The 21,113-nt window shown below is 45.2% G+C and overlaps 1 protein-coding gene across 1 annotated transcript in view; it reads right to left on the bottom strand.

Moving 5' to 3' along the window:
• Positions 1-8,211: 8,211 nt before the first annotated feature.
• Positions 8,212-21,113, bottom strand: part of pum2 (pumilio RNA-binding family member 2) — a 29,797-nt gene continuing 16,895 nt past the window's right edge. The window contains exons 12-22 of the mRNA XM_036543031.1: positions 20,901-21,041; positions 20,190-20,504; positions 19,521-19,757; positions 18,660-18,927; positions 17,841-17,970; positions 16,117-16,245; positions 15,305-15,442; positions 14,731-14,856; positions 11,851-11,972; positions 10,229-10,421; positions 8,212-8,375 (exon numbers count right to left, since the gene is read on the bottom strand). Of these exons, the coding sequence (XP_036398924.1) occupies positions 8,244-8,375; positions 10,229-10,421; positions 11,851-11,972; positions 14,731-14,856; positions 15,305-15,442; positions 16,117-16,245; positions 17,841-17,970; positions 18,660-18,927; positions 19,521-19,757; positions 20,190-20,504; positions 20,901-21,041 (1,931 nt within the window). The 3' untranslated portion in view covers positions 8,212-8,243. The remainder of the gene's footprint in view (positions 8,376-10,228; positions 10,422-11,850; positions 11,973-14,730; positions 14,857-15,304; positions 15,443-16,116; positions 16,246-17,840; positions 17,971-18,659; positions 18,928-19,520; positions 19,758-20,189; positions 20,505-20,900; positions 21,042-21,113) is intronic.

Here is a 21,113-nt window from a genome sequence, read left to right as displayed (position 1 = left end):
CAAAGCCTCCCAAGAAACGAACAGTCAGGGCTACCTGATGGATGGACACCATCAACAGTGAAATAAATTAGGCCTAATAAATGATGAAATTCAGCCGACGTACTGCAAATGTTCAGACACAATCCAGCATAGTTCTAGTAGTGCTATGTAGTAGTTATGTAGTTTTTTCCAGTCAAGTCTTTGTTTTGCTCTGTTGTTTCCCAAAAACAACAGACACCAGGTGATGGGTAGGTTTTAGAGGTAAGGAGAGGAAGGAAAGGATTTTACCTTGGCAAAGAGGAAGGGGAAAAGAGAGAGCGGGTAAATAAAGGCTATTGCAAAACACAATTTCATCAGCACTCGCAGTTGATCATGTAAGGTAAATTTCTCATAACTGATATTGCATGCATTATGCATTTTTAATATCTGAAGTGTATCAGAACGTGAAAGCAACTCTCGGCCCTCCTAGATTTGTTATGATGGAATAGTGATAGAAACCAGACCCAGACCGTTGCTCTAGACATCACCGCCAGCTGACACACGCGGACGAGTCACAGATATCACCGCCCCAGCCGGGGGCAGGGGGAGTGTACTTGTCTGGTCAGGGGTTACAGCAGACACTGGTCAGCCGAGAGACACCCACAGCTCGACACCTGCAGGTGACTAACGCTGGTTCATCAGCAGTTTGTATCATGTGAGAGGATTTGACTCTCATTGGTTAGTTTTGTTTGTTTTGAGGTAGTCTATCCAAAGATGGCACTCTCTCACTACATGGGAAACTCTGGGTTGAGTTTATACATATGGAAGGCTGTGGGTGAAAATCCCAAACTCAGTTCTGACGCCAGCTACTGTATGCTTTTAGGCAAAACTCCATATTAGGAGGACACAATATGGCATGAAATTGGTGTTGCCAAGCAAAGGAGTGACGCCACATACAGGAGATTTAGCACGGGGAGGGGCTGACAACCAGAAAGAACCATAACCCCCCAGTTCTTATGCAGACTGATTTTAGGAGTTTGTGGTTGTCTGCTCTGTGGTGTGTGTAATTATCACTCAGCACATACAGTATCCTGCTCCTGTTTTCAAACATTTTTATAAGAACTTTAAACTGATGTTTAAAACCGCGCATAAAAAGCTCTCACAGTTGGTCCTAAGTTGTTGGGCTAAAGCTGTCCCTGGTTCCATGCTGGAGACCTTGTGCTGTGACTGAAGAAAGTCAGGGAACCCCCTCTACCTGGATTCGTGATGAGAAGAGTGAACACACTGCGAAAAAGGAAATAATTCTTATGTCAAATAATTAGTAAATGTGCAGAGTCACAAAGGTTATTTTGATACTCTTTGATTGAAACTGAATAAAAATGCAGTCCTGCACAAGACCTGGTGGAGACTGAGTTGAATATTCTTTTGACACAAATCACTAGGGGGTATTTAAACAGTGTATGCGTGTCTTCCTTTTTCTTTTTTGTCAATATGCTTCCTGTTTACAGGCATCTGGTTACAAGTAAATCTTGTCTCAGCAACTCTCACAAAAAGCATTTCTTTCCCAGGGCAGATGAGTGTCAATGTGCCAGCTATGGGACCAGATCCAAACCTCTCTCAGAGATGTGTTACCTGTAGTGCTACCTGTGTGGGTAAGGCCACACCCTGTCTATTCCCAGCACTGATGAAAGAGTTTCGAGTTCGCTTTCAGTGAATATCCAATCCATCTGGGAACGCCAGCTGATCTTCCTTCCAAACATTCACATCAGTCATGCAGCAGAGAGGTGAGGATGCTGAAACCCCTTATGGGCCTGGCGTTGCCCAAGTGCGTGTGGGGATATGGGGGTGACACACAGCATTGTGAGCACAATGACACAGGGGACTGTGGTGCAGTCCAGCTGCCGCATTTGCTTGGGTCTGCCTCACATCCTCTGGTGAATCAGCGCTGACCGGAGGGGGGGGAAAGAGAGAGAGGAGGGGGCCCCTGTCTCTCCCCCAAATACCTCATGTCGGGCTGCTGGCTGGTGCCGCCAGACTGGGGCTCCTTCGCGGAGAGTGGCGGCGGCGGCGAGAGCGGCTATGTTTTACAGGCATGTGACAGAGCGCCGGCAGACACGGGACAGGGGAGCAGACACATGCACGCCCCGTGGGTCATGTTGTTGGAGCTGCCTTTGGGAGTGCAGCACATGTGGAAGGGAGACTTTTTTGTTGCCTGGGGAGGGGAGGGGAGGGGAGGGAGGGGGAAAATTTTCATTCCTGCCATGTGGCTTTGGGTTTTTATTCTTAATGAGGTATCCCACACAGGCTTTTTCATGTGTAATTGGGAACAGCAGCTTGATGGAGGAGTCCCAGTTTATCAGATGTCAGGGGCCCTTTTTCACCACTGGAGGGGCTTGACTGCATGGAGGAGGTGCTGGGTTGGACGTTTTGTACTTCAACAAACCTGGAAAGAGAAATCTGAGGGGCAGATATGAAACATTTGTTAGATGTTCCATTCTCAGCTCCGTGCACTAATTGTCAGCACAGTCCCACCTTGCCACCAAGTATTGCAGGTGTTGGGGGGGGGGGGGGGGGCTGTTTCCAGTGTGCAGATTTCTGTTCTCTGAGAACATGAGGCAGAGCACAAGGAGGGAGAGATGAAAGGGATGGGAGAGAGTGAGAGAGAGAGAGAGAGAGAGAGAGAGAGAGAGAGAGAGAGAGAGAGAGAGAGAGAGAGAGAGAAAGAGAGAGAGAGAGAGAGAGAGAGAGAGAGACGCACAAACAGTACGGCACGGTAAACCCGGTTCAGAAATGATAGGAACGCAAAGGACCTGTTCCGTGTGAACCTCCGCGGAGTCCACACCTCGGGCGGATCAAAGCCCTCGACCCGTTTCCATCTGAGCCGACCTCAGTGGGAGCTTACCTTCCAGTCATGTCATTCCGCAAATATCCAGCCTACTGTTTCAACTTCAATGGGAAACAGCTGCCTCGGAAAGATCTCAAACAGTTCGCGATAAATCTCTTTTTCTTTTTTTTCCCCTCTCTCGCTGTGTTAAGATCTGACAGAGGCGGGTAGGCCTGGTTCCACCCTCCTGCTAAAGCCCCGCTTGGGTAAATCTTTCAGAGCTCTCGGTGAGATTGAAGGCCTGCGGTATTTCTGTCATGGAGACGCGGTGCCAGGGAGATTGGGATGAAACCGCCTGGTATCACCTTCAGGCTAAAACATGAGCTTTAATGCCCCTTGCAGCGCTTCCAACGTGATCACTTGCTTATGCCCGACTTACCCTCTCCCTTCAGCGACCAGCGCTGCACAGTCCATTTACACCCTGTGATGCGTGCCGTACAGAATGTATCTGCCCTGAGTCACGGCACCCTCTACAGCCTGTTGCACAATGCGTAAGTAGATTTTCTGTTCCAACTTGTTTCATGGGACTCTGAGAAGAACAGAGCGAGGATAAGACACACCACCTCTGGCTAGTTTCTCCCATTTGACGTTAATAATGTGTTGTTTTCTTTCAGCTGACTAATTTGTGAATGGAACTACACCCTTACCGACTCCTTGATCTCCCTTTCAATGAAGTGCTTATGTAAGGTTTCTGAAATATCAAGGACATGCAGTGCCCTACTATCCTTACTTTGATCTGACATTTAATTGCTATGGAGCGACCATGGTAGTTTGGCTCATTTTCTTTGGCGAGTACAATACCTTGGTTTTAATCCTGAAAAATTACAAACTTGAACCACTCTGCTTTTCTGAAAAACTGAGTCCTCTGGTACGCAGTCATTCTGACTGCAGTATTTCTGCTTGGCATGACTGTAGGCCATTCCCAAAGCCAAAATGGCTTTTTGTTATAGAAGGTTTTAGAGATCAAGCCCTTTGGCAGTCAAAAATATTTTCATAATGGGGGGTATATAGCTACACGTTTTCATTTATTTTGCTAATGCTAAGTATAGTTACAAAAACAGCTCTAAATTCCAAGAGCTCAGCTTCCTGCTGAATAAACCTCTTAAGTGGGCAGTGTAAAAACCTGATGTCACCCCCCTCTGCATTCACAAGGGTGTGAATGTTCATACTAACATTTACTGCACCACTCCCACTTTTACCAGTAGACAAATCAGCTCACTGGGCAAGTCAACACACCACCCACAATTTCCGATAACAGGCAGTTTTATGTGTTGTGTCATTCATATTCAAATTTTAATTGTGCCTCTCCCTAATGAACTGAGTGATAATCCCACACAAATATTTTTGGCTAAGAGCTCATTCAAGAATATGAAAACAGAAACCCATGTAAACATGCTGAGTATAAAGAAAGAAGGGAAAAGAGAACTGGCTTGAAAAAATGAATGTTAATTAAAGACTACATTAAGTAACATCAGTAGAATGTTTGCGCAACTGAAGATTCAGGGAAAAAATGTGAAGCCTTAAAGTTACCTTAAAATTATCTAAATAACACACTGACCAGCTAACTGTGGGTTCAGTGCATCACTTTTCAGAAATAGTTTTCCTTTCTGTGGCCGTCCACACCCGAGTTGGCTCCTCCCACTGAGAACAGCGAGGAGAGGGAATCTGCTGCAGGCTGAGGCTGCAGCTCGGCCACGCACTCCAATGCCTTCCATTCAAGTTACGCGTTCACACGCGTCAGAAAAGCCCTCATCTTCAGAGCGTTTACAGTCACGCTCAATTGCAGAATTTAGAAATCTGGGGGAGGACTCCATGGTATCAGATTTCCCTGGTTCCGGCTTTATGATGAGATGGAAGGATGTGGGCAATGCTAGAATTACATACAGTACAGCCAACAATCCACAAATGACATTTCTAATTTTCAAGATGAGGCAATTGATCAATTTATGTTTTGTCCTCAACTCTTGTTTTGCTTGTATTTTCCCCCATTGTCTTAAAAATTGGTTATGGTTTGAGAATGAACATGCAGTGCTGATGCAGTTAATGGGATTACATTTCGATGCGATTGTGCTTGCTGTGACCACTGCTCAGGTAACAAATTTCAGCATGCACAAAAGAGGCAAAAAGGTCACTGCTGCAACCGATAATGCACAGAAATGTCTGTCCGCGCCAGAGCACGACTGGAAAACTGGCAGCGTTATTGGGGCGAGTTCGCCATCTGCTGGACTCAAATGGGAAATGCACATTGAGGATGAAAGTGAAAGTCTCTGAAAACCATGATCATAGCTCCTGCATGCTGAACGGGAGGTTGAGCTTTAATATCTGTGGATGAGGATGAATGCACGGGTGCATGGACTGGACCTCAGACAGGGACAGTGATCTGAGCTGTTGTAATCTGAGGGCTGCAGGATTGAGTCCTGTGAAAGACGCTGCTTTTGTACCCTTCTGTGAGGTCCTTCACTATGACGGACTCGGAGGTGTAGACATAGTAACCCGACAATGAGTATGTGTGCAGTGGTTTATCTCTATGCAGATAATTGTTCTTTAATGCTTTGCTGCATCTACCACAATTTCCAAAAAAAGAGGGAAAAAAAAAAAAAAAACAAACTCCCCCAGCTTGCTTTTGTCCCCTTCTACAGAAATGACACAACCACGTTTCATTTCAATGGTATTCACACTTTTTCTTGTTTGTTTATACAGTATTTACACATTCTCAAATAACAACGTTCCATCAGAAAAGCCAGAGGAAACCGCTGACAGGCTTAATCAGACTGAGAGGAAATAAAGTGGTCTATGAAAAACCCGGGCAAAAGTCTTAGGGCTCCTGTCAATTATAAGCTTTTCATCTGATAATAATAAAGTGGAAAAAATTCAAATCCACCGCTGGCCCTGCTCAACATCACCTCGGATCACCACCTGCACACGTCACAAAGGGGGATCAAAAAAGGTGGCGTGGAACTGCACTTCAATCCCAAGCATACCTAAAAGATAAGGAGCCGAGTGGGTGACATGCCACATGGGACAGTAGGGTCACCTGGACTGAACTGTGAAAGAAGGGTACAAATGCCACCAATAAGGCCAGTGGATGAGTACACATTATTCATCTCCTTCAGCTAAACACGCTGGAAAACCTTCACAAGCAACCAAACTCACTGCCCAAAGGACGCGAGACAAAACGAAAAGCCAAGACTCACTCCTGAGAAACCGTCATCTGTACTAAAGAAAAAGCAGACCGCCAAAGAGCCAGTACAAAGGAAACTTCAGTTGTTCAGAAGGTGAATTTACAAACCAGTTTTCAAAATATATTCAGAGCCAAATGTTACAAATAACTGTTTAATTGTACATAGTCACAATTCTGCCTGCAAAAAAAGGAAACTTTTTTTACTCTTAATTCTTAATTCTGGAAATGTACATAAGGCCGCCTGAAAATGTACATCACTTTTTATAGTGTAACAACCTCATATGTTCACGTGTATAATTGACAATATCTTACATTCTTTCACTTACAAGTTAGTAGGCGTTCCAAAATACAGTGCTCTTCAGTACAAAAAAGTCCTCATGTCACATGGAAAGCTTCCATGGTAACTAGGTGACTCGACTAGTCTATGCTGTGTACTGAAAGTCACAACTGTAAAGTTTGTCAAAATGTCAATATTAACAGAATATTTAACAGCTAGAAGTATAAACAAAGGCTACTTTTTCAAACAATAGATAAAAAGAATGCCATCAGATAGTGAAGCCATATAAAGATTTTTAAAAATCACTCTTGATCCAAAGAAATGTACAGTATACTCTATATGTAGGGGGGATTGGGGGTGAAGAATATACACTAAAATTCAAATTTCTGCTTTTTTTTCCAAAAGGGTAAAAGACATTACATTTACAGCATCAAGGTTTACAAATGTACAACTGTACAGGCAATGAAAGCATCCCTAGCAAGTTAGCAAGGCTCGTAATAAACATTGAAACAAGATTTTTTTTCTTCAATTTCAAAACTGTAAACTTACATCTATGTAATAACTACACATACACTACGTATTTCTATGAATGAAAAAATGGCTATTTGTAGAATCATGCAAGCCTTACAATGAGCTATCAGGTGTCTATCTAACGATGGCCCCTGTGTCATCTCCTACCTGCTCAGAATTAATACTTCAAAGCTAAAGAAACCAAACAAAAGAAAAAAAAAACCCTCTGGACCTTTTTACAGCGAGGATTTCATAGGTGTCAGCCCCGCCCACTTATTCTCAATGACTGATGGAGAGACGTGCTGATTTGTCAATGAAGGAGAAGCACCGCCCCTACCCCCTCCCTACAGGAGGATCACACCACTTCCACCCTCCACCAAAATGAAACATTTACTTATATACAAAGCTGCTATACATCACTGAAAAAACACAAATTATATATATATTTATATTTATATATTGGGCAGTGATCATCTCAAACTGCTGGACTTGTCATGAATGGAGATGAAAGTTAAAATCATTGCTCAAAATCTTATGCCCTTATGAAAACAAAATGCCATTAAATATACCAAAATGCAACTTAACCTCATGTCCTGCATCCATGTCCATCTCATCCATCCCAGAGCCACACGGAGGCGGTGTAAGTCACAATCTCACAGAGTATTCTCAGGTGAAACGGTCCCGTTCACTAGGCAAATTTATACACACACATCTGATCGGTCTATTCATCTAATAAAGTAAATTGGACTAAATTTCATTCACTTGAGCCACCCCAGCTCCAGATGTACCTCCACGTACATTTCTTCTCTGGGCTAAATTGTGAGTGTAATCACCCACGAAAGGGGATCATGCTGTACTAACGATAGTTATAAAACCCCCTGTTACTGGAGTCAGCCATGCAGTTTCACAGCAGCTAGGCCTGTGCGGAACTGTGCCTGAGTGCGCACGCGTGTTTAACCTCTCCGTATGGCTGAGGGTGGATGACGAGGTGCAACATGAAACCAAAAACAGACAGACAAACAAAAACCATGAGGGATTTCTCGGTTGTGCTGAGTTGCCAGAATCATCAAGTCACTTGCTGGTGTACTGTAAGAATACTAAACTTCAGTTTAAAAACTACCCTTATTTTACACAACGAATTTACAAGGTAAAAATTTACAAAATATATGACAACCAGTTTGATACAATTACATCATGTACAAGCATTCTGTGCTTTACCCAGCTCAGTGACGACATGGCTCTGTAGGCATGAGGCCACACGAGGGCCACAAGAGGGACCCGGACCGCTGGTGGAGGGTCTTCATTAAGGGGCAAAGAGGTTATGGTCACAGCATTCTTAGGTTAAGTTGATTTTTGGTAGTTCCCTTCATGAGGGTGTCCCACTGTGGGAAGGGGGGCTGTGGGTGAGGGGGGGTTGGGGGTGTGGGGGGGTCCTACATCAGTCCGTTGGTGGGCCCACCGATGGGACCCAGGTCGGAGTTGTTCTTCATGTAGTACTTCTCCAGCTTGGCCAGGATGTGCTTCCCATAGGTGTACTTCCGCAGGGTCGCAATGTGGGGCCGGATCTGTGGGGCAACAACCCAGCTCATCATTCAGCGTTACATTCACCGCTTCTTTTGAGCTCTCTGAGGCAGGGCGGTCAATACGCAGCAATGACAACTGACATTAATGACATTTCATTAAACCCCATGCAGAGGCAGCCAAGTTAACAAAAAGTTGAAAAACTGGTTGACCTTTGACCTTGTAACTGGAAAATTAGCTAGGCACTGAGGAATACAGAGGACAGTTTCTGTGCCAGTGTTTTTCAAAAATCCATGCTGTGCTGGCCAGAGGCCAAACATCGAGGGCCTGTCAGAAGCCCCCAAGACCTTCATGTTTGACCTGAAAATGAATACTGCTCTGGGGACTGGTCGTTTAAAGCAAAATCAGCCATAACAGGCAGTGGGAAAAGCTAAAGCAAAAAGCCACCAGCCTATATGACACTGTCCTGAAAATGGCTAGGACTGTGAGGCCAGCACCAGCCCATGTGGAGAGACAGAAAACACTGACAGAAGCACAGGAGGATGGAAGAACGACATGACACATGATGCCCCACGTCATGTGATGACATGTGGGCTGCTACAAAGCCAGTATTCCATACATCCTTACAGCCCTCTGAGTGCCTGTATATACTGGGAGATGGCCAAAAGGAACATAGTGCTCAGGGCTATTCACTAAGCAATGCTTTAGATCACTGCATACTTTAAACAGTGGGCCTTACATAAGTATAATGTCTGCTCGGAAGAGTTCCAAAACAGAATGTTTTTAAGGTGGTGTTTTTTTTTATTATTATTAATTTTACACCATCACCTGCCTGACACTTTTCAAGGGAAACCTTTCTATTCTGCCTGGTATTTCTCATTACAACTGTAATATTATTCAAAACATAAAACATTCAGTATTACAACATTCAGTGTTATAACATGCTTCAATGTAAATGTCTACAGTTAACATAATGCTATACTACACACAGTTCATACATATCAGGTCATCATTGTTGGTATGTTGCGTGTTTGGAGGACAGGCATTTGGGGCAAACCCCCCAGCTCTAAACCCTGAACTCAATCCCAAACAAAAACTCAACTGCTGATGACCGCAGAACTGCACTTCCAACCCTCCGGTATCCACATCAACAGGACTCGCACACAGCTGTGCTTTATGAAGGCAGAAGTGAATTATTCTGCTGGGAAAGCAATATCCGCCGTAATTGCAGAGCGGCGGGCCGGCTGTGATGACAGATACCCGGGCGATGACAGGCCAATCAGCGCGGAGCGAGATCCCCGTGATGAACGGCTCAATAACGCAAACCAGAGGAAGCTCGCTCCAGCCGTCGGGGGGCTGTGGGAAGCACAGCTTACGAGAGGCTGAGCATGGCAAAGAAAAGCTGTCAGAAAGTCTGAGGAAATGATGGTGCAGTGACGGTCGGTATGAAAACACGTTTCCAATCACAGACAAGTGCAGTTTCTGAACAAACCCTCATTTTTTTTGGGCAGTTACCGCTTTAAGCTGCTCTGTTTTTGGAATGGCCACTTGCACATTAGGCTCATCTCAGAGTGACACCCAAACAATTAAATGCCCATTTTAGCCCAAGGGACCGCTTATTAGAGCCTATGCAACATGTCTTTTGTCCTTGACAATTACATAACACACAACTACAGCTCCTACTGAGGAGACCTTTGAAGACTGGAAGAGAGCAGCTCAGGTATAAATGCATGATCTACTGGCACTGAATAGGCACAGCAACATACCATTATTTTTCCAGCACAAAGAATAACACAAATGCATACCTCTGGCAACACATTTCCACATACACACACACACACACACACACACACACACACACACACACACACACACACACGCTCCACTCGATTGATACCTTGTGCATGATGATTTTGCGCTGTGCAGGCTCGGCCATGTCGATCATCTTCTGCACCACGTAGTTGGCGTACTGGTCCTTCATCATGGTGTACAGGGCGCTGTGGGGCCCGTCGTTCTGACAGCACACCTCGTCGATCAGCAGGGCGCGCTCGGCGCGAGAGGAGTGCGTCACGCACTTCTCCACCACGTTGCTGAGGAGGAAACGCAAAGGTGAGAGGGTCGCGACCTGCGGCCATGGCGGAAGGGGGCAGGCTCGGCTGCCATTGTTACCGGCTACACGAACTCCAGTAACGCTTCACAACAAAGGTAAAACAGGGTTAACTGGCAGCTCCTATCAAGCAAATTAAACAACCTAATCAAAAAAAACACTGCAACGTGAATAAACCTGCAAAATGCAAAGTGCTCTCTCAGGGCAAGAAATACTTTCTTGCAGTTTACCATGATATTGCAGCGTGCCAAAATATTTGCGTAAAAAAATAACACATCTGTGCAACACTTAAAGATAACACATATTCTACCCTTTAATCACACTCTTAGACCTAGAAACTTTATCTGTAACTATTTCCCCATTCCACCTTAAGTTAACTCTATCATAGGTTGTCCAAACAAATGTAAAAGGGCAAACAATAAGTTAGAAGGAAAAGGTGTGACAAACTGTAAAATACAAGTGAAAGTGAAATAGTCCACAGTCAACACATTTGCATGTAGTAAAACCTGAGTTTCACAAGGCAGCTTCCTTTAAATCTTCTCCTCGGACAGGTTCAGACACATGGCATAAACTTCCACTGCTATTAAAATGTTATGCAAATCTGTGTCTCAAGGAAAATGACTGAAGCTCCACTAGTCAGTAGTGGCATGCTTTAATGACAGATGATTTGGATGAACTTTGGATGATGCTTTTCTTTTCCTCTGAAAACAGGGGACGTATCAGCAGAGGACTCATTTGGTCTGTCACAAAGGTATGCAGAGTAGTTTTTTTCTTTCATAAAATAAAATTTAAAAAAATGCAAAACTAAGATGCTTTGTGCAAATGCACATAAAAGGTAAAATACAACATTGATTTTAATTTTAATATTGAATTATTTCAATGCACTGCTGCCCGGCAGCCTTAACTATATTTCTTCCACTCAGTCACTCCAGAATAGCACTGTAGGAATTTACCAGCACATCACTTGCCTCTCTTCATGGCTCCCCATCAAATAAGAGACTTCAAAATGCTGCTCCTCACCAGAGCTCACTGAAAGAGCTCAGACATACCCGAGTGAGCTCATTATTCCACATAAACTGAAAGATAATCCTGACTCATATGTGCAAGTCTCTCAATTTTTAAGGTTTGTAAATTTAAATCTTATTTGAAACGCAATGTCATGTAAAATAAAATGAAATGAAAGGTTGAAATTCTCTGTAGTGCGCACAGCATCCAATCACAGCCGTTTTACAGCATTTTGCACAAATACATGAGTACTTCAGACTCTGGCTGCATGTAATACACTGCCCCACAAAAGCTGCTGCTGGTGCAGGATAACCATATTAAAAGGGACACAAGATGATACGGGACCTCTCAAATCTTCAGGTGCACCATCAGAAAAGGGAAAAGGGAGATTAACTCTGACTTCTTACCTTGCAAACTTGTGCTGGCTCAAAGCCAGAACCTTCCCTCTGATCTCCGCCACAATTTTGCTTTTATCCTCCGGCCGGCCATGCTCCAGAACATGTTGGATGACATAGTTGCCGTACTGATCCTGTAGGCGAGGCGGGGAATGAGTTCTCTAAATTATTCATATGCAGACTATATATACACGTATATATATATATAAAAAAACACTTCAATGAATGAAAATGCATCTAGATAATTTTGTCCCCATAAAATATATGCATGCAGAGGAGGGTTACATTTACTTTAAGCTTAAACGTTTCCACCACAAACATTTGGATCAAGGGCAGTTACTCTGCTGAAAATAAAATTTATTCTGCTGTGCATGTTGATAATTAAGGTGCGACTTAACCTGCTCTGTCAGGCTTTGTCAGGCTCAAGACTGTCAGGCTTGTAGAGACTGATGAACAGGGCACACAATCTTGAAAAATATTCCACCAACAGCAGGTATAATTAATCTCCACTGTTGATCAGTAAGTGACTTATGGTCCATTTCTATGATGTGTTCATTTTAAATGGTAAAATACCTGAAATCTGATGCTCTAGATACTAGCTGGTTAATAATTCGTAATATGAAAATGCAGTGCAGCATATCGGTTTGTGTATTGTACTCATGGTGGTAATCATCATTACTTTGATGCCCACTCAAAAGTTTTCATGCCTACATATTCAATGCTTTAATCTACTTCCTGTCATATGTGTGCTGGATGTATCCTCGAGCCTGGTTTTCATGCCACCCACGCATACTGTATATCAAAATTCTGTAACTTCTGCATGTACACTGGAAACCTCATTTTGCACATTAACCAACTGGATGGTGGTATGTGAAGTTAAATCTTTCCCTTCACACTATATATGAAAAAGCCATCACCCCACAAGATATGCAGCCCATATGAAAACTTTTAACCCTTATGAACACAAGAGAGGAATGAACTGAGAGAGGTGACCAATGCTATACACTGAAGACATCGATATGAACCACGTGGGGGGTGACTGCACAAGACATGCTCTACGCTGCATGCAACCAGCAATGGAACTGTCCACAGAAACAGCCGTTCAATGAGTGGATGAATGCAACTTTCAGAGGACACTGGTCTTTGACACCGAAAGGTTTGTGGTTTGGAATATGCTGAAAACAAAGAAAAATCTTCTGAGAAATAAACATTGGACTTTTTCTTATATTTTCAATATTCAAACTACCATCTAGAGCTTTGCAAGATTTGGAAGAGCATTTTCATGTGTTTGCCACAACAACATAGACAAATGTGCCTCAAGAAGGACACGACGGTTTGTTCTGAGTCTACGAGAGGGAGAAACTTTCGGCACTCTCACACATACGAAATTAGAGGGGACTACGATTTGCATGGTGATCACATTACTCCAAAATGAAATTTGAAATTTTCAAATTTGGGAAATTTGAAAGGGATGACCCTTCTATTACAGCCAAAAGTACAGCCACTAGTTTTATGTCATGTAGACTTTGGCACAAGTTCTGTCAGGAAAAATACGCACAGTAATACTAGACATACTAGACTAGACTCACAGTTTTTCAGCAGTCATGAGGGCAATTTGAGAGTTAAATCTTTACTGACAGAAAAATAAATCACAAGCCAGTAAAATCAATGCCACCATTTTCACTGGAACTTTATCAAAACGTGAGCCCAGTAAACACACAAGGTGCCACAGGGGGGGGCCTCTTCTGTGCGTGACCTGGATTACGGCATGGCCAGGTGCAGTGCGGCCGGCCTTAAGGGGGATTCGAGGAGCGCTATGTTGTTGTTTCAAACGGCACAATGCTCTTGACAGGATTTCTATGCATCAAGCACTGAGAGCAGATTGATCAAGAAGGAGGAGGCGGAGACTGGGAGGGTGCCCTCCATGTGAGAGAAGGGGCGTGGTCTGACCTTGAACAGCGCATCGCTTGACACTGTATAAAAAGTTTTGGATGTCATCTCCAATGAAACTCCTTGATATTTCTAGATAAAATAAGGGGGGGTGTTTTCATAAGAAAAATTATTCCATTCGCTTTCTGAATATTTTGTAGCATGAATATACTTTATCATTTCAATATGGGGAATATCTTTCAAATTAACTAGTGTAGTAACAATGAGAAACAATACTGTAGGTAAACACACATGCAAACACATGCAATTACGCAATAACATATGGCTCAATCTTACTTTAAACATTCAGTGGTATTTATTCTACAGTGGCCACTGTACTTTAACCTTACACTAACCAGGCATGCATCAAAAAAAAAAATGGCATAATACATTTCAGCTATCAAATTCAAAACAAAGAGCGCCTAGCTTCAATCAAAAAAGAAAAAAAGCATGCTTTCAACATCATGGCAAAATGTCAAATATGAAAAATGATGATCAATCAATGAGTGAAGCACATTTTGAGCAAAGAGAGTGAAAAAAATGATTGTTTTTCCTTTCTTATTCCAAAAACAGTGTTGGGGAAGGGATCTGTTCTGAGGAGCCAGCACGTTTTTCCATAAGGTGAGTCTGGGGACCCCAACAATACCCCAGGGCTGCTTCCTTACAACTCTGCGATACTGCCAATCACTAACCAATGTCCATGATGTGTGGAGCCAGCAGATATCTATGCGTTTACATACATTCTCATGATTTTACATGAGGTGTCCAAAGCCTAAGCTGCCATTGTGAAATGTGTAAACACAATGAAACAAAGACTGAAACGACATTAAGAGCTCTACAGCTCTGGGTGACTGTAAGACAAGCCCTGGGGTAAATCAGTGGTGATCCCTGGATCTGACATATGGGGAAGGGGGACACAGCTAGGCCTGAAACGAGACCAGGGGCCTGCCCGGCTGCACTCACCTGGACAAGCTGCTCTGTGTGTTGGTGGAGCTCCTCCAGAATGGGCAGTGTCTGCTCCTGGGTGCAGTGCTCCAGAATGCGCTGGATCACCCTGCAGCCATACGGGTGGGTCGACAGCACAAACACCTGGCAGGAACAAAAGGCCACTTAAATGACAAGCACATTGCCATGACAACCAGAAACACGCTGCGCAGCTAATGGTTCACCAAGACTTCAAAAATCATATCCCTGTGCTTCATATCACAACAGCGTAGCCTCTAACAGGTCAGGTTTACGGTTTTGTGCAACAACTGAGGACAAGTGGTGATATCAAAATGTCCACCTCAATGACAATTCAACTCAGCAGATGAACTGCCCATTGCTTTTCTCCATTCAATGCTACAATTAGGCTGCATATTTACTTTTCAAGCCAGCCATTTCATAAGTCCCTCTACATTTCCAGTCATTAAAAAGGCTGTATTAATGGACTCAGTGACCCTTTACCTGAACCCTGCAGAGTTTGGTGAAAGACGGGTCACCTGGCTGTCAGTGTGAGGGAGCCCTGTGGAACCGGGGTGTGCTCAGAGCTACCCACCTGGCCCTTGAAGGCATCGATGATGAACTGCAGGGCCTGCGGCTGGACGCACTCGATGCACTTCTGCACCACGTGGTTCCCGTTCTGGTCCTTCACACACTTCAGCACGTGGCCGTCCAGCTCCCGCACCATGTCACTCTGCAGCGACACAGAAGCCCGTTCACTCACCCATCCCCCTGTCAGCTCACCGAGTGGGCCAAAACGACGTTCACCTGTTCATTGGCTCCTGACACCGAGTGGGCCGAAACAACGTTCACCCGTTCATTCACTCGACGCCGAGTGGGCCAAAATGACATTCAGCCATTCATTCACTCCTGACACTAAGTGGGCCAAAATGAGGTTCACCCATTTGTTCATTCCCTTACCATGTCAGTTTGAGAGGGCCACACCAACATTCATTCATTCACCCATTTCAGCAATGCTGGAGTATTAACCTGATCAGGAGAACATATTCAGCTCCACCAGTTTACGTCTTTTGTATTCCTACTACATCTATTCTGACATCTACAACTGAAGCCATTAACCACTTCTACAGAGAAATGCTGTATAAATGTATAAAAGGAACTGCGCAGGCTAAGGCCTCTCAATGCCATAACAACTGCTTTAAAGCAAGTGAGGGAACTCCTTGTGCACAAACATTAAAATAAAACAATACATAATATGTAGAATGTCACCACAGCAACACTGCATAGACTGACAAAGTACAATGACGCAGAGTCAAACCACTATATATAACATAACCAATACTACCAAAAACCAAGAGTCCCGAATTCTGACCCAACAGCAAGGAAATGGCTCTAACTTACAATTACCTGCTGGTCGGAGGATATGGACTCCAGGGCTTTCTGGATTACTCGGCAGCCGTACATCTGCAGGGCCAGGGGCAGGACGTGGCCTCGAATCCGGGTGGCAAGCGCCAGCTTCTGATCCATGCTCCCAAACTGCAGGGACAAACAGGGCTCAGCCATGCACAAACACGTATGATGCGTGTAGAGAGAAACTACTGAGGCTTAACAGTGCTGGCAACAATGTCACTAGTGACACACTCCTCACCACCTCTCACTAATTGTTACGGACAAACAACCAATGCTATATGCACCGGAAACACATAACATCTGGCCGCTACAGAAAGCTCACGGACGAACGGGCTTGCTGTCTCTCCCGCTTTACTTTAGAACAATCCTGTTCTGTCGGAACCCTTGACAGGTCTAATCATCGGGCTTGGTAGTTCTAACCAGCTCCTCAATTACACTTGCAAGGACCTGATACAGCATCGGAGGCCGCACACAAAGCACGAGTCTTTTATACTTTGGTACAAGAATACGACCAATTCCCTTCTATATCCACATGTTTGCACAGTCAGGCTCCTGCTTATGTGCCTGATCTACTTCACCCTCACTCATCAGCTCGCTCTCTTAGGTCAAATACGCTAAATTTACTCTCTCCCACGCACCTGTCTAAAGACCCGTGGCGATAGAGCTTTTGAGGCCGTTGCACCTAAACTGTGGAATGCTCTGCCCACACCCTTAAGAGCTGCTGATTCTGTGGATTCTTTTAAAAGGCAGCTAAAGACACATCTGTTTAGACAGGTGTTTGGGTAATCTGTATGCACCAGGTCTGCTTTTTATGTATTTACTTTGTATTTTATTGTGCATTGTGTATTTTTATTATGTATTGTGTTTTTTAGTTTTGTTCTTTTTAAACACGTGGCTCGTGTGGTCACTTCATCTTCAATGTTTTTCTCTTTTATGCTGTGTAATGCTCTTGTAAAGCACTTTGTGACTTATGGCTGCGAAAAGCACTATACAAATAAATTTTACTTATTTTACTTACTTACATAAGTTTACATTAGGTTAGCGTTTGTAACCTGTGTTTATGATTATTTGTGCTCTCTTAAATTATGAAGTACTGTTAGTGATGATCCTAAGACACACGACATAAAGCTCACGACTGTATGAATATTAGCTCGCTCTCTACGTAACTTGGTGGGAATATGGCTTCCCGACATCAACCTTTCTTCGAATCAGTTAGTCTTAAACAAGGCTGAGGACACATTCCCAAAAGCGTAAGTGTTCACATACTGGGTTATAACTAATTTAGATTACATAGGACAACTAAAGCTGTAGCATTTACATTGAACTGTGATATCGGCCACAATTCAACACACGTGGGCCAAAGCCATATTTTCCCCCTCCTCTTCATCCGCCATGCGCATTCGTGCGGACACGCTCCTCCTGTCTTACTCTGTTCCCTTTGCCATGCATTGAATAACTTGCAATTGCATATCGTTGCCAACTGACAACAGGAATTCCCAGCTTACTCTTGGGAATGATAAGAATTTTAGCTTGTGAAACCTTGAATGCAAAAGCAATACTTTTTTTTATTCATTAGGTCCATCCATGCCCAATGATTGTTTATCAAAAACCCAGATAGCCATTAGCATCTGTAACTAGTAACTCACCTCTGCACAACAACACATCGTTAAAAAAAAAAAAATGTTAGAGGTTTATGGAGTGGACTGGCTCCGTGCGGTCACCTCAAAGAACTTCTGGATGACGTAGTTCCCAAACACATCCGTCATAAGCTGGTAGGCTGCCTGCAGGATCTCGCTGAAGACCATCTGCCTCTCTGCAGGCGTGGCTCGCTCCAGCTTCTGCTGGATGAATCTGACCAACAAAAACCACGGCAACAGTCAGAATGACTTTGGAGGACGTGGCTGCTTGGAATTTCAATCTTTCCTGAGGCAAATTTGAATAGAGGCTCACAGGTACCATTCTAATCGTAAAAAGGGAAAGTAGTGTAGCACAGTTGTAAGGAGCAGGGCTAGTAACTGACAGGTTGGCGGTCTGATTCCCCACTGGGGCATGGCTGCTGCACTCCTGAGCAAGGTACTTAACCCAGAGTTGCCTCAGTAAATATCCAGCTGTATAAATGGATAACATGTAAAAAACCGTAACCTACGTAAGTCGCTCTAGATAAGAGCGTCTGCTAAATGGCAGTAATGTAAAAGCCAGTATGAAATCCACTGTGTCACATTAGTGGCAGAGAAAAGGAATGCATGTGTCTGTGGCGGTGTTAGATATCAGCCTGAACTTGTGCTGCGAGGAATGACAACCACCGCTTTCAAATCAGTTTATAGAAATTCAAAAATTCTACACTTAGGCAGCAGCACTCATGCAAATAGGAAAAGAAAACATCAGCACTTCTGCTCATGAAATGGGGTTATTAAGCTTTCACGTTTATACGAGCATGAACTCAGAGTTTCCAAGGCTTTTCCACCCAACAGTAAGCCTCAGAGTTCGAGAGCTCTGGGGCTGAAGGTGCTATGGGCACACACAAATACGCGGGCACATACCTGGATCCGTGCTGGTCCTGGGAGAACTCCACAATGTGGCCCACCAGGTCACGCAGCTGCAGATTGGGGAAGCGGTTGTTGCGGAAGTCCTCGAGCAGCCGGCTGCGGCCGGAGGGCATGATGTCGGAGCGGCTGTAGCGGAGGCGGGACGGCGGGAACAGCTGGCTGCTGGAGCTGAAGAGGCTGGAGGCGCTGCCTGCGCTGCGGTACTTGGCCTCCGCCCCCGGGGCTGCCGAAATGTAGCGCCCGCTCCCGTTCGTCAGGCCCCCTGCGGTCCGCCGGAGGGAGAGGGGACAGGAGAGAAGAGGGCCTTCTGTTTAGGAGCCCACTTTACAAACACTGCACAGTTGTATCCGAGCTGTTGGCGAGAACACTATAAAAGACATAGGCCTTTACTGTGACATTCAATTTTCCAAAAACTGGAGATGAAAATGCTTAAAGATTATTTAGAACCTGTCACACTCAGCTATGGCTCTGGAGTAGGTGGACAGTAAAACCTTGCAACCAAACTGGTTGCTGTACAGACACCTTGGATTAATCACCCTCCATAAATCTGCATAATACTGCATTGACCAAAGGACAAGAGTGGGAGAGAAAATGGTAGTCTATGCATCACTAAACTGCATTACTAAACTTCACGTGCAGCTACAGCTCCATAGATTAAGACCAGATACTGTGGAATGCATTATGGATGGCAACAAGTGGTAAATTATTATAAGGTTAGCAGCTGGCCTGTATAACATTTTTCAGGAGTATCCGAGCTGAATTTGTCCATCAGTGTCTAACGGTCACGCAGCAATTTGGTGCGCAAGCTTGTTGTGGGCCCTGCAGTTTGTGCAGGACAGTGAGCAGAGGCTTTACCCAGGTGGAGGCTGGAGGAGGAGCCGTGGGAGGAGAGCGACGGGGGCGGGGTGAGGGAGTGGCCGGGAGTCTGGCTGGGCAGCGGCATGCCGATGGGGCTGGGCGAAGAGGAGAAGCCCAGGCTGTTGTAGAAGGGCTGCCCGATGGGCGTCAGGCTGTTCCCGCTGCGCTTGTACAGGTCTGACCCTGCTGACAGCGAGTCCCTCCGGGAGGCACTGTTACTGGCAGAGCTGGCCACTGGGAACACAAGAGAGAGAAGGTGTACTGACCTATGAGCCTATCAGCAGCGAGGTATGTGGCCTCTGCCTAGCTGATGAGCTTTTATACAAGCATTTCCCATCCCCTTCAGTCTGCACAAAACAGGAACCTTCACAGTTATGCTTACCAGTACACACAAAGATAGATGGTAAACGTTTACTTCATGGCGATTATTAATTTGTACTGGGCAGCAGTGTGGCACAGTGGTACGGCGCAGGGCTCATAACCAAGAGGATGGTGGTTTGATTCCCCGCTTGGGGGAACTGCTACAGTGCCCTCGGGCAAGGTACTTAACCCAGAATTGCCTCAGTAAATATTTAGCTGTGTAAATGGATGAAAATTGTTAGTCGCTCCACATAAGAGCGTCTGCTAAATGGCAATGTAGTGCAATGTTATATTCTTTGGACAGACCTGAGGAGCCAAACACTCCCAGGGCGGAGCCGATGGCAGCCCCGAGGGAGCTGGTGCTGCCGAACCCCAGGGAGGAGTTGGCAGGCTGGGGGGCGGGGCCGTGGGAGAAGAGGGAGCTGCTCTGGGAGCTGGGCGGCATGGCGCCCGAGCCGTAGAAGGAGCTGGACTGCATGGTGCTGCTGGGGTGGGGGGCTTGTTGCTGTTGCTGCTGCTGCTGTTGCTGCTGCTGCTGCTGCTGGGAGCTGATTGGACGGAAGAGCCCGTTGGCCGCCCCAGCCAGGTTGTTGCCGGAACCTGTCGCCGAGGCCGCAGCCGCTGAAGGAGGAAAGGAGGGATGAAGGGAGGAAGAGCAGGGTGGGGAATGAGAGAAAGCATAGGGAAAGAACACAAGAAAAGAAACCGCTTCAGTGACACATGACTCCAAGATTCCTGTCGCTCCCCTGAGTATGGGGCAGGGTTGAACAGCAGGAACACTTTAAGGTACCACTAAATATGCTAACCTGCATCCCTTTCAAGGATTCAGCCACTCTGTGACTCAGAAAATAGCCAAGTGAAGATAAGGTGCATTGTGTCAGTTTCATAAATAACATCAGACACTTACACAGGGAGAATCGCACAGGTTTACAGTTAGGCCTTAGTAAGTTTCTACAGAACACGCCCTTACAGAGGACAGCCCAGTTCAGATCCAGTGCTGGCGATTTTGGTACTGACCTGCCTGTGCTGCGGCTGGGTTAATCAGCACTGGCGTCTGTACCAGTCGGACAGGCCCACTCAGCCCCGTACGGGCCCCCGGACCCATCACTAAGGCACCGGTCTGGTCGTAGTAGGCTGCTGGGGCTAGCACCTGGTAGCCTACAAGAGGAGAGAGGAACAGAGACCTTCAATGGAGTCCTTCTGTCTGAGCCTGCAGTTCTGATGTGCTTA

This window comes from Megalops cyprinoides, chromosome 12, assembly GCF_013368585.1.
Source record: "Megalops cyprinoides isolate fMegCyp1 chromosome 12, fMegCyp1.pri, whole genome shotgun sequence".
NCBI lineage: Eukaryota > Metazoa > Chordata > Actinopteri > Elopiformes > Megalopidae > Megalops > Megalops cyprinoides.
The sequence above is the reverse complement of the archived record's forward strand: the minus strand, read 5'-3'. Positions and strand labels throughout refer to the sequence as shown.